The sequence below is a fragment of the Diabrotica undecimpunctata genome, chromosome 3 (assembly GCF_040954645.1).
Source record: "Diabrotica undecimpunctata isolate CICGRU chromosome 3, icDiaUnde3, whole genome shotgun sequence".
Classification (NCBI taxonomy): Eukaryota; Metazoa; Arthropoda; class Insecta; order Coleoptera; family Chrysomelidae; genus Diabrotica; species Diabrotica undecimpunctata.
In genome coordinates, this window is record NC_092805.1 from 72,708,886 (window position 1) to 72,720,956 (window position 12,071).

At 32.0% G+C, this 12,071-nt stretch overlaps 1 protein-coding gene across 1 annotated transcript in view; it reads right to left on the reverse strand.

Annotated features, from left to right (window-relative positions):
• sff (BRSK family serine/threonine-protein kinase sugar-free frosting) overlaps nucleotides 1-12,071 on the reverse strand; it is a 649,872-nt gene that overhangs the window by 226,300 nt on the left and 411,501 nt on the right. The window contains exons 9-10 of the mRNA XM_072526060.1: nucleotides 957-1,163; nucleotides 762-902 (exon numbers count right to left, since the gene is read on the reverse strand). Coding sequence (XP_072382161.1) covers nucleotides 762-902; nucleotides 957-1,163 — 348 coding nt within the window. The remainder of the gene's footprint in view (nucleotides 1-761; nucleotides 903-956; nucleotides 1,164-12,071) is intronic.

A 12,071-nucleotide genomic window follows, 5' to 3' on the forward strand; every position in this document is an offset into this window, starting at 1 on the left:
CAAAATGGGTGCCGAAACGTCGAGTAATAAATTCTCAACGCGGTTCTTCCCGAGAACTAAGTAATTTTCATTCATCTGACCGCGGAAATTTATCCCAACATACACATATATATATATATGTATATATATATATATATATATATATATATATATATATATATATATATATATATATATATATATATATATATATAAAATAGAGAGAGAGAGAGAGAACGAGAGAAATTACAATTGTCGAGAGTTAGTCGATATAAATTTGTATCGTTTGTATCATTAAGTAAATAAATGTTATAAATTAATTGTGCTTTTAGTATTAGTGATATAAGACTGTAAATAACTAAAATAAACATTACCTAGGAAATTAAGTGGACACTACCTGGCTAAATAACAAAATTGATCCAAGAGGAAAACGATTATCTTGAACACACGGAGAAAAAATAGCCTGACATAACAAAAGAAGAAATTGTCTTTAATCATATAAAATGAAATTGTTATATTTTACTCTTATCTTACAAAGAAATTATATCCGTAAATAAAAGTAAGAAAAAGAGTGATATTCATGGGTTGTTATAAGAACCTGTAACTAACAAAAATTAACTAATCTGTTACAAGAGAATTATGATAAAACCACATACAATTCTTTAGTAGATAATAGATACTCGTATATGTATTAAATATGCTTAAATTATTTCCTCTTTTGAAACCGTATTGTAATCCGTGATAATAGTCAAGAAACTATGATTTGGGTGTTCATGTCTTACCTTGTAATTTGTTCCTTCTATGAAACCTTGGAGATCCTAAAAAGCTATTTTTAATCGTAGTCAGCCTCGATCGCCAGTGATGGCTAGTCGTACTGGAGTGCGGAGATCCAGGTGGCGTCATAGGTGTGAGAATCGAAGGACCTTTAACAAAATACTTGTATGATACCGAATGACTCGTTTCTGATATATACTGACCCATCACCAGGCTGGTGGTGTCACTTTCCGGTGACGTTAACGACATACCGGAACTCACAGTTGCGCCGCCGCTGCTATTAGCTCGATGGTGTGTCGGGGTGGCTGGAGGGGGCGTCACGGTCACATGAGTATTCGAAGAAACGTGTGTGGAGCTTCGATGAGAGTGGTGGGATGAGGGACGCTGACTGACCGGAGATGACATTCCCGCTAAAAAAAGAATCCGTAGATTTATTACAAAAAGGTTTAAAGAATTCACTCAAATTATTATTTATTTAACAAATAATCATAAACTTACATAAACCAAAATCAAGACCATCATTTTTTGTGTGAATAATCTCAATCTATAGAGCTATTTCTACACAATTTATGAATAGAAAATTTATATATAAGACTAGTACAGTTACATTTTAAACTGTTTAATAACTAAATTATATTCAACTACAAAGTTTTGCAATTGAACAATTGAAAAATTGGAACAACTAGTCCTTGAATTGGGCTAAACAACCAGCCGGACACGATTTGACATAATGCAAGCTTTGCTTTTTGATATCGTATATTGCATAAGTTATCTGACAACTTATACTTATATATATAAGTTATAGAGCGACGCCTATGGGTTTATTCAGGCCATGGACTCAGGAGTGCTGACATTGTCAAAGACATTGAACCTAGGAGTGCTGACGCTATGTTTCGTAATATTGTGAATTGTATAATTGCAAATTTATATGTTTTATTTTAACTAATATTTTATTCAGTTTAGAATCTGATTTTATTGTAATTAGTCGTTTTAGCTCTAATAAATTCTTTTTTTAAAAAAGGACTTTCGGCATTCCCAAATTTGAGTTAATAAGTTTTATATATAAACTTGTAAAATGTCATATTTAATTCTCCATATATCTGTCACATTCTTTCAGACATCTGTCAACGGTGAATAAATCTTCTTCTTTTTGTTACTAAACAAAAAAAGAATGTTTAAACGAAATTTTACTTTTGGCAATATAATTGTCAAAAATAAAAATTTTATGTTGGCATTTATGACATTGAGGCTATTTGTAATTGGTTGCTATTTGAACTTATTTATAAATTCAATTATTTTTATATTAAAAAAATGTTTTCAAAATTAAAAAAAATTTCGGAGAAACATTTATTAGATTAAAACATTTTTTTATTAAATATTTTGAAGATGTAAGCAGTGATTTTTAATTACCAAACTAATTTTTATTTGGTAACAAAAATTGTTTTTTCTTTTTAGTTCAACCTTGTAAGTATTTTGTCTTTTTTAGCTCTTGATAATAATTGTAAACACAATTGAAAGCTCGAGAATAAAAAAATAGTTAACCAATAGCCCTATTATTGACTCCAACCCATCCAAAACAGTTATATATTTGTTCCAAACGAGTCACAAGTACTTCTTTTTTCTTATATATATATATATATATATATATATATATATATATATATATATATATATATATATATATATGTATCTAAGGCATAAAGTAAACTAAGTCCATGTTAAAATTAAGGTTCAAGTGAGCTCCGTGGTGAAGTGGACACCGATATACAGAGCTTACTTGACCATTCCATAATATTGGCTGTCTCGATTCGTTAACATGTATAGTTTCATAATTTTTAAAAATTTTGTAGAGTCCATAAGTAACCCTGTATCATAAATGTATATCGCTTAGTTCACGTGTATATATTATAGGGGTCGTTAAGATCTTTTTCACTGTATATTGGAACCATAAGTATATCGGTTTAAGTAAGCTCTGATAGTTTGGCAACTATGCGATTAAGCCGTAAATTTTCAGCGTATATTCTAAACGGTTCATAAGGACTCCTTAGTTCTTATTTTTGTTATCATTCATACGCATTACAGTATGTAATAGATATGTATACTACCAAATACCTGTTTTTGGTAGGTACGTGCTTTTCTAAAAATAGCTATATAGATACAAAAGGATTTCGTTATAATACCAAGTTGGATGTTTTTTTCATAAACATGCGTAATGCGTAAATTTCCTAATGCATTTTGTTAACGTTAGTATGTCTTTATACGTTTTATTTAAGAATCCGATTAATATGAACTTGTTTTATTTCATCCATCTATTGTTTTACGATATCTTGTAGCTTCTTTATTATTTTATTTCTGGTTTTGTTTGTATAGTATATATAATTTTGGATAGGTTATCTTAAAATAAATATTTAAGTGCTAAAATAAATATTTTTGTGTAAAAATGGATAGTAGTCCGCAAAAAAGGGAAGAATGCTTAATTTATCTAGCCAGAATATATCACTTTACCAATATTACATACTTCTGAATGGTAAGGTAATTTAGGGGTAATATGTAATCAATATAAGTGGAGTTAGTGTCAAATTTGCAATGATCTTTATAAGTAATAGCTTACTGACTGTACTTTACATGTTCAGTTTAAATAATTAAACCTTGTCCCTTCAGAAAAGAGCAATTTAAATGGCAAAGTCAACTAAGAAGGTGTGAAGAATCTTTTACCACCCCACATTCACACAATTTAACCGGTGTTTGCAGGCAAGAGTCCTCCCGAGGGTTCAGATGGCGAGGATTAGCTTATTTTGTTTGGTATATCTTGCACATGTGTTGATCTGGCCAGTTTTTTCTCGATTTTAGTCATAATATGGGCTTATATTCGTAAAGTACATGTTGCGAATCTAGATTTTGTTTCTTTTGTTCTTTAGCTACTTATCTTCGGATATTAGGTGTCTTGGTAGCTACGATATTGTAGAGCTTATGTATGAATGTGAGTCTTAATATCCGCTAAATTTGGATGACTAATTTATAGCTAAATCTACGTGTTAAGTATGTGTTGGTGTCATTCATACTGGCAAGGTATAATCGGCAGCAGAAGCATAGAATGCAAGCGTTTACGTTTTAAGGGTGGAAGGATGTGCTTCTCATTTTTAGCTGACAAGTTTGCGGAGAATATTACTTCTGGTCCTCAGTGTGCCTTTTAGTTTTAAACAAAGTTCTGTGAATGACTAAGTGTAATACAAACTATCTTCAAGGTATTTAAAACAAGTTCAGAGTATAAGGATTTCATGACACTATTGGATGTTCAGATTTGTGAAAACGTCTGTGTTGGGGACATTAAAGTAGCACACCTGAGTTTTTCCGGGGTTTGGCTTAAAAATGATTTATAGTCTATTTGTATTGTGTTTAAAGCATGATTTAGATTTTTCTTCACTTCAGCAACAAACTTTTTTGGTTGTGCAATAATAGATGCGTCGTATACATAATAAAAGTTTTAGTATTTACTGGTATGGGTTGATGGTTTGTGTACATGTTATGCAGTGTAGGTGCCATTACGCTACCCTAAAGGAGACCGTTCTTCTGCGTTCTCCATCTGCTATTCTTACCATTGAGAAATACCAAAAATCTTCTGTTGTGTAGGCATGCGCTAGTAAAACAAGTAAGTTTATTACCTAAGGAGATATCATATAGATTTTGAAAAAATGCCCTCTTATTTAAGGTGTCGTAAGCTGCAATTTGCTGCTTAGATTGACAAATACCACTCCTTATACCTGATGTCTTTCGTACCCATCTTTGCTGTGTTGGGCAAGATTTAGTATTTGTGACGTACATGATCTTTCCTGTCTATAGCAACTTTTGTCTTTTAATTTGAGTTTTTCTTCTGTTTTACCTCTTAATAAGTATTTTGTAAAGCTGACAAAATAAATATATTGACCGATGGCTTTTGTGGTCGTTGGAGTTTTTGCCAAGTTTAAGCAAAGCAACAACTTTGTCTTTGCTTTGTTTGTATGCAGACTTTGGATATCAGTAACTGTTGTATTTTTGGTCCAAATTTTATAATAAGCTTTGTGCTCAGATCTTCAGTCAGTGCCGTACTATTCTTCATAAAATACGTAGATAGTGGATCCTAGCTCAACATCGTTAAAAGGTTCCTTCAGCTGACTGGTTTTGTCCTCTCTCATTTTAAGTTTTTCTTTGCTTCTTTGTCGGCAGAGATAGCACTTTCACATTTATTATGTGATTTTCAGCGATCAGCTTAATACCAAATACACTATTTTTTGCCCTCTATGTATTTCCTGCACTAGAAATACGTCACATTTGTGCTAAGCGCATATATCTGATAAGGTTAAGTAAAGTAAAGTGTCTTTATCTCTAGATATGCCCTTAATATTTATAGACATTATTAGAATAATTGATCCTAAAAAGGAACGATTTCACAAAAATCATATTGGCCGGGTGATTCTGATTAGCCGATTATTATAGCCGTCTTATTTGTAGTTAAATTTTCGTAAAGGCTTCTCTTTTGGACCCCATAAGAAATGGCTAATTAACTTTTCATTAAAAATAATTTTACATACTGTTACTTTTCGACGATATTTCGAATCAGATTTGTATAGTAATAAGTATAGTTAATATGCAGTCTCTTTGTGAAAAGTAAATGAGTTTGTAATATCGGTCACAACTCATATATGAATGATAAGGACATAAACGGTTAAAATAAGTGCACAGAATTTTAACTAAATATATCGTCGCCATTGTTCAGGAGATGGATTTATCCCAGAGATTAAAGGTTAAATGTATATTCCAGGTTCTATTTACGTATTTTCATTACTAAGAAAGTATATTTAAAATAAAGGCCTTAAGATATCTTTAGATTCTATGGAAATTAGAATCTATGGAAATTAGCAAATTAAAAAATACAGACATAATTCGGAATGACAAAATTGAGACAAACAGTTGTCTCAAGTATTGTTTATATTGTAAAGGTTATCGTCATAGTATAGTCAGAACGCAACAAGGTTCTATTGGCTTTTCTGCTTTTTGTCTCCTCATTCCTATTGAAAACTTAGCCACGTAAATAACGTTTTAAAAATATATGTCAATATTTCTGAAGTGCCTTTCCTAAGATAACTTTTTTTAAGCCTAGTTCGTTTGACTACATGTAATGGATTTGATAGTTCCCAACAGATAAGTATTGATTGTAGGTTGGATAGCAGTTGGTTGTACAGGCATGTGTTGATAAATATGATGGGTCGGTAGGTAGTCCCATTATTCCTAAATCTGACCATATGTTACCTCCCCTGTTGATTCGTGGACGTCCTAAGGGCATTTTTTTTCTCGGTGCATTCTCCCAGTTTAACTTGGCAATGCAGTTACTAGAAAGCCTTTGGATGTAGCCAGCGTAACTTTGACGTTGAGATTTAGTCTCTTGTATGACGTTGCTATCTTTATATATCTGTTAGACCTTGGTATTAGTTCCGGTTCGGTATTGGTTAGTATTCGGACCTTTGTAAGTTGGAAAATAATTCTGATGGCTTTTCTAGTAATCCTGATCTAATTAATACCTAAGTTTTACTTACATTGTTTTGTCAGCGTTCTCGTCACATTTTCAGTCAATAGCATGGTTTAATCACTGTTTTATATATCCTGATTTTAGGGATTTGTATTAGACTTCTGGATTTAAAAGTGTTATGTGGGTTATATTTACATCAGTTGTCTACCTGAATATTCCATTTTATTTCTTATGAGACAGCGTTATCTTCGATACCTAAAACGCTGCCATCTTTCAAAATTATATGGGTTTATTGTTACGTTATGCCCTACTCTACGTCCTCTCTCTTGTATGTTAAAGAAAATTTATTTAGTTTTCTCATTACTTACTATCAGACCGTTTTTTACCGCTAATAGCATTATTTTAAAGCATTAATATTTAATCTATGGAATAAATCCGGATAGCAAATAGATATTTTTCACTTTCTCGGAGAAATAATATTCTAACATACAAAATCCTATTAAATTGCCAAAACCTTTCTTGTATAATATATTTACTTATGAGGGACAGCAGCAATATCAGTACCATAATAAGGCGTATAGTCCTGGACTGGCTAATCGTTGGATACTTGGAAGCATGAGTGTAGCAGTTTTAATGTTTTCGGGACTGCTACCTGGTATCGAGGAGCAGAGATATCAGTACCAAGTTAGTGCATATAGGAATTGTTGCTTGAACTTTATTATTATTAAACAGCACTATATTTCCTAGTAAAATCGTCATGACTTTACAGTAAGACAACGAACGTTGGTTATGGAAACATCATGTACATACCACCGGATTCCCTAGATCGACATTCAGCAAAATTCTTTTAATATTGATACGGGAGTAAAAATATAAATATCTGGGAGCTTACATCAACAAAGAATTAGATTCAGACTAAGAAATCAGGGTACGAATAGAAATGGCAAGGGCAGCGTTCTTAAAATTCAAGCAATTGTTCTGTGACAAAAATCTTAATACTGCGCTGAGACTGAGGTTTGTTGAATGTTACGTCTAGTCTCAACTATTATACGAAGTAGAAATATGGACGGTAAAAGCACAAATAGTTAGGAAGCTTCAAGCCTTTGAATTTTAAATATACCGGAGAAGGTTGAGAATTCCATGGACTGGCAGGGTCACCAATGAGGAAGTGCTGAGAAGGATGGGTCGAGACAAAAAATTGTTGAGAACAATAAAAGTACGCAGGACTGCATACCTGGGACACATACTAAGGAATATAAAGTCTTCTGCAGGCCATCATGTAGGGTAGAGTCGATGGCAAAAAGGGAATAGGTAGAAAGAGGAAGTCATGGCTGCGAAATATTCGTGACTGGACAAACATGACAGATTCTCGATTTAAATATACAAAAATTTAATGAACAGCTTACTAAAATAAAAATAACGTCTATTTAAAATGCAATCCATTAATCGCTCAAGGTACATAGCAGTCCTAGCATCTGCTAATGATATTGATCTTATAAGAAACTCTCTCCCGTCCGCAAACCACATCTTCAACAAAGTGAAGAGAGCAAGAAAAATATTTCACTTAAAATCAACAAAATAAAAACCAAATACAAGCGAATCAACAGAAGAAAGCAATTCAATACATCTAGATAAAATACTAAAGTTAACAACTATAATTTCGAAAGTATGGAACACTTTAAATATCTTAGATTAATAATCACGGTTAATAATAATGTCACTAAATAAATACAGAGCATAATTCACTTAAGACCTATTTTAATACACGAATGCGAATCATGGACAATGACTAAAACAAATAAGAAAGAACTCCGAATATTTGAAAGAAAAATAATACGAAAACTTTTTTAACCTCATTATCATATTGTTACAAATCCGTATAGAATAAGAACACATACTAAATAAAGAAAGCTCTTATAAATATATTGTTTAGGAAAATAAATCGCTTAAGGTAGATCGGACACATGCATAGACGCCAAGATGTCAAACTTGGTTAAAAAACGTAAACTAATTTTTGAAACCAAATTCAGTATTTTGCTTTAATCTGTGCCTTCTAAGAATTACAAGGAAAACAGAAGTTGATAAAAATGTTATTGGAGACATGGGGAATCTAAAAATTGCATTCCACAACATATCTCCTTAACTAAGCAAAAATCCTTAATGAATTGGTTTCTAGTACTCGTACAGAGTATATTGGAATAAAAGGAAAAAGACAGATAAGAAAGAAGAAAAGTGCAAGCATTTACGTTTTAAGGGTGAAAGGATGTGCGCCCCATTTTTAGCTGACAAGCTTGCGGAGCATACTATTTTTGGTCCTTAGTTTGCCTTTTAGCTTTAAACAAGATTCTGTGATTGACAACGTGCGATATAAACTATCTACAAGGTATTTATAGGAAATTCAGAGTTCAAGGATTTCATCACACTATTGGATGTTCAGTTTTGTGAAAGCGCCTGTGTTGGGAAAATTGAAGGAGCGCTCCTAAGATTTTCGGGGTTTGGCTTAAAATTAAATCGTAGTTTATTTTTGTTATATTTAAGGCATCTATTAGATTTTTTTCCACTGCAGCAACAAAAGTTTTTGGTTGTAAGATCTATATATATATATATATATATATATATATATATATATATATATATATATATATATATATATATATATATATATATATATATATATATATATATATATACATATATATACATCTAGCGGTTAATGTAAGCTCCGTTCTAAAACGGTATTATACTAACTCCAGTAGAATATACACCGTGTATATTATTATCTGCGTAGCGCTTTATGTAGACTCCGAGCAACACGTAGGATTAAGTGAACTCTGTAATAGGTTAAAACATCTTTGGGATCCGTATATATTTTTTCTCGTACACAACTAAACTCTTGCGATGTTGCCAATAATTTGATTAGTCGTAGACTTTCAAATTTTACAGCAGGTACGTTTTGGAACTTCAAATTTATTCTAATATCAATCAATTTAGTCATCAAGAAATTTCACAAATACTTGGTTAATGTAGTTAAATATTTTACGGTGGTATTTTATATTACTTGCTTTAATTATTTTTAAACTTAAGTAGTGTCTATTATAAACTTGGAAAAGGCAAGAGTTCATTTTTATTTATTAGTATTTTTTTAAAATGCGTTGGCACTGAAATATTTATTATATAAACGTACGTTCCGATGTTTCGATTGCTACAGTTTATGACGTATAAAATATTTGTTTCATGAAGTAGTAAAATTTAAATTATAACAATTTATAAATCATTCTTAAAATTCCAATTTTTTACTGTCTAATTTCAATATTTCGATTTTTAAATGTAGGGAATTCAATATCCTATATACTATATTTTAGATGCATATAAACACATGGATACACTTATGGCAGATACTAAAAGAAGAAATATTTCGGTACCTTAGGGTAACTTGATTCTCGGCAACATATCTATTACAATTACATATAATATGTTCGGTCTTTTTGTTTTAAATGCTTTGTTGCTTGTACAAGCTAGGATTATTTTCAACTTTAACTAGTTGTGTTTTTGTATCTTTCGTTGTCAGTCATATCAAAATTTAATTTTTAATTTAGAAGTAAATGTATACATAATATTCTTTTTTCTGTCACTTGGTTTAAATATAGATCATTTATATCCTTATTGCTTATTTATTTGTATTCGTAATACTTATTAACGTACGTAATAACGTACCCGTTTTTGCAAAAAGCAACAACGGGTACGAAAGATATCGGGTATCAGGGGTGGTATTTGTCAATCTAAATGTCACTTACGACATATTAAATTAGAGGACATTTCTCCAAAACTGTATGACATCGCCTTAGATAAAAACATCACTTGTTTTATCCGCGTATATCTACAGAACAGAAGATTTTTCGTATCATTTAATGGTAAGATGAAGAACGCAGATGAATGGTCTCGCTTGGGGTAGCGTAATGGCACCTACACTGTATTACATTTACACAAATGATTAACCGATACCAGTAGATACTAGGACTTTCATGTAGACGATACATTGCACAACCAAAACTATTGTTGCTGAAGTGAAAAAAAAACTAAATGATGCCTTAAATATAATAAAAATAAACTAAGAATTAATTTTAAGCCAAACCCCGAAAAATCTTAGGAGCGCTCCTTCAATTTGTCTAAGACAGGCGCTTTCACAAAACTGAATATCAAATCTAATATAAATCTAATATAATCTATAATCTAATATAAATACCTTTTTTTTAAACGCATCTACCACGCAGAGGCATTAGCGTATTTAGATTAATGTTATAGTTGATACAAATAGTGTATATACATTAGTTTACAATTAATAATAATAATATGTATGTGTATTACAATGTATGTTTTAAATCTTATGAAGAAGTTGACAGTCTTTAAGATAAGAAATTATTCTTTGGGTATCTGTACTTTCTTCTAGGGCAGTTGGGTGTGCTATATTTGAGTCGTTCACTGTTATATTTAGGACACTGTATTAAAAAATGTTTTACCGTTAGAACACGGTTGCACACTTCACAAACTGGTTTATTTTTGCGCTGTAGTAAATAGTATCACATGCTCTCTTCTGTCTTTTATTTTTGGTTTCCAAAGATGTGGATGTTTGTTGACTTCGTAGAGCCTTGATGGAGTGTTGTTCCAAGTTTGTTGCCATTTTAGAATTATTTTTTGTTTTAAGTATGGTTTTAAATCGTTTTGTACCAATATGCTACTTTCTTCGGACATCAGGTTAGTTGGTGCGTTTTTAGCTAGTTTATCTACAACTTCGTTACCTTCAATTCTGACATGAGAAGGCACCCATAAAAAATGAACTTGGATGTTCTTATTTGAAATGTTTTTCACTCTTTTTTAATAAGAAGTAGAAGGGGGTTGTCACAGTACAATTGAGTCAGTGAGCATAATGAATTTAGAGAATCTGTGATTATTATACATCTTCCTTGGTTTTTGTTATGTATTAACGATAGTGCTTTTATGAATTTTACTATAACGAAATATAAACAAACCATGAAAATTTGATGATTTGAAGGGAAAAAATGTCAAATTAGGCTAGAGCAATAACTGAAACAAAAGAATCAGGTGGGAACAATGTCGAATTAATTTTAAAAATTATAATACCAACATAAAAACAAAAATAAAAGAGGCTCTTTGAGAAAGAAAAATAAACACACTTTATTAAAAGCGGTAAAAGTAAAATGCTAAGAAAAAAAATGATTATATAAAATGAAGACCTAAAAGTCCGCCGGAGGGTTTGAAACAGATGTGAAAGAGGGCAAAAACCAAATCAAAGAATTGATTGAGATTAAGTACATCCCTAGAGAAGAATGAATAACATCTCAGATAAATAAACCGAACAACAGAAACTGAGTATAAACTTGTAACTCCAGAAATATCATTAAATTAATTAACGCAAATCGTACGAACTGAAATACAAGAATCTATCAGTAGATAGATAGGGTTCCTTCTGGAGCGGAAGTGACGTCACACGTCGATCGTCAAGCGTACGTATCCTCATGGGTCAAGGCCACGCCCCCCTCGTGACGTAGGAACGAGTCTAGGGTCTCGAGGCCACGCCCCTCGACCAATGGTGACGTAGGAACGTACCTCGTGTCTCTAGACCACTCCCCTCGGCCAATGATGGCGTAGGAACGTCCCCCCATGTCTTGCTGACCAATGGTGGACGTCCTCGTGACGTCGGAACGTGTCATCGACCAATGGCAGCATAGCAGCGTCAGTGGTGGTGGGAATAGCAACACCCCCAGCGACCAATGACAGCTCAGAATTTGAATAAACA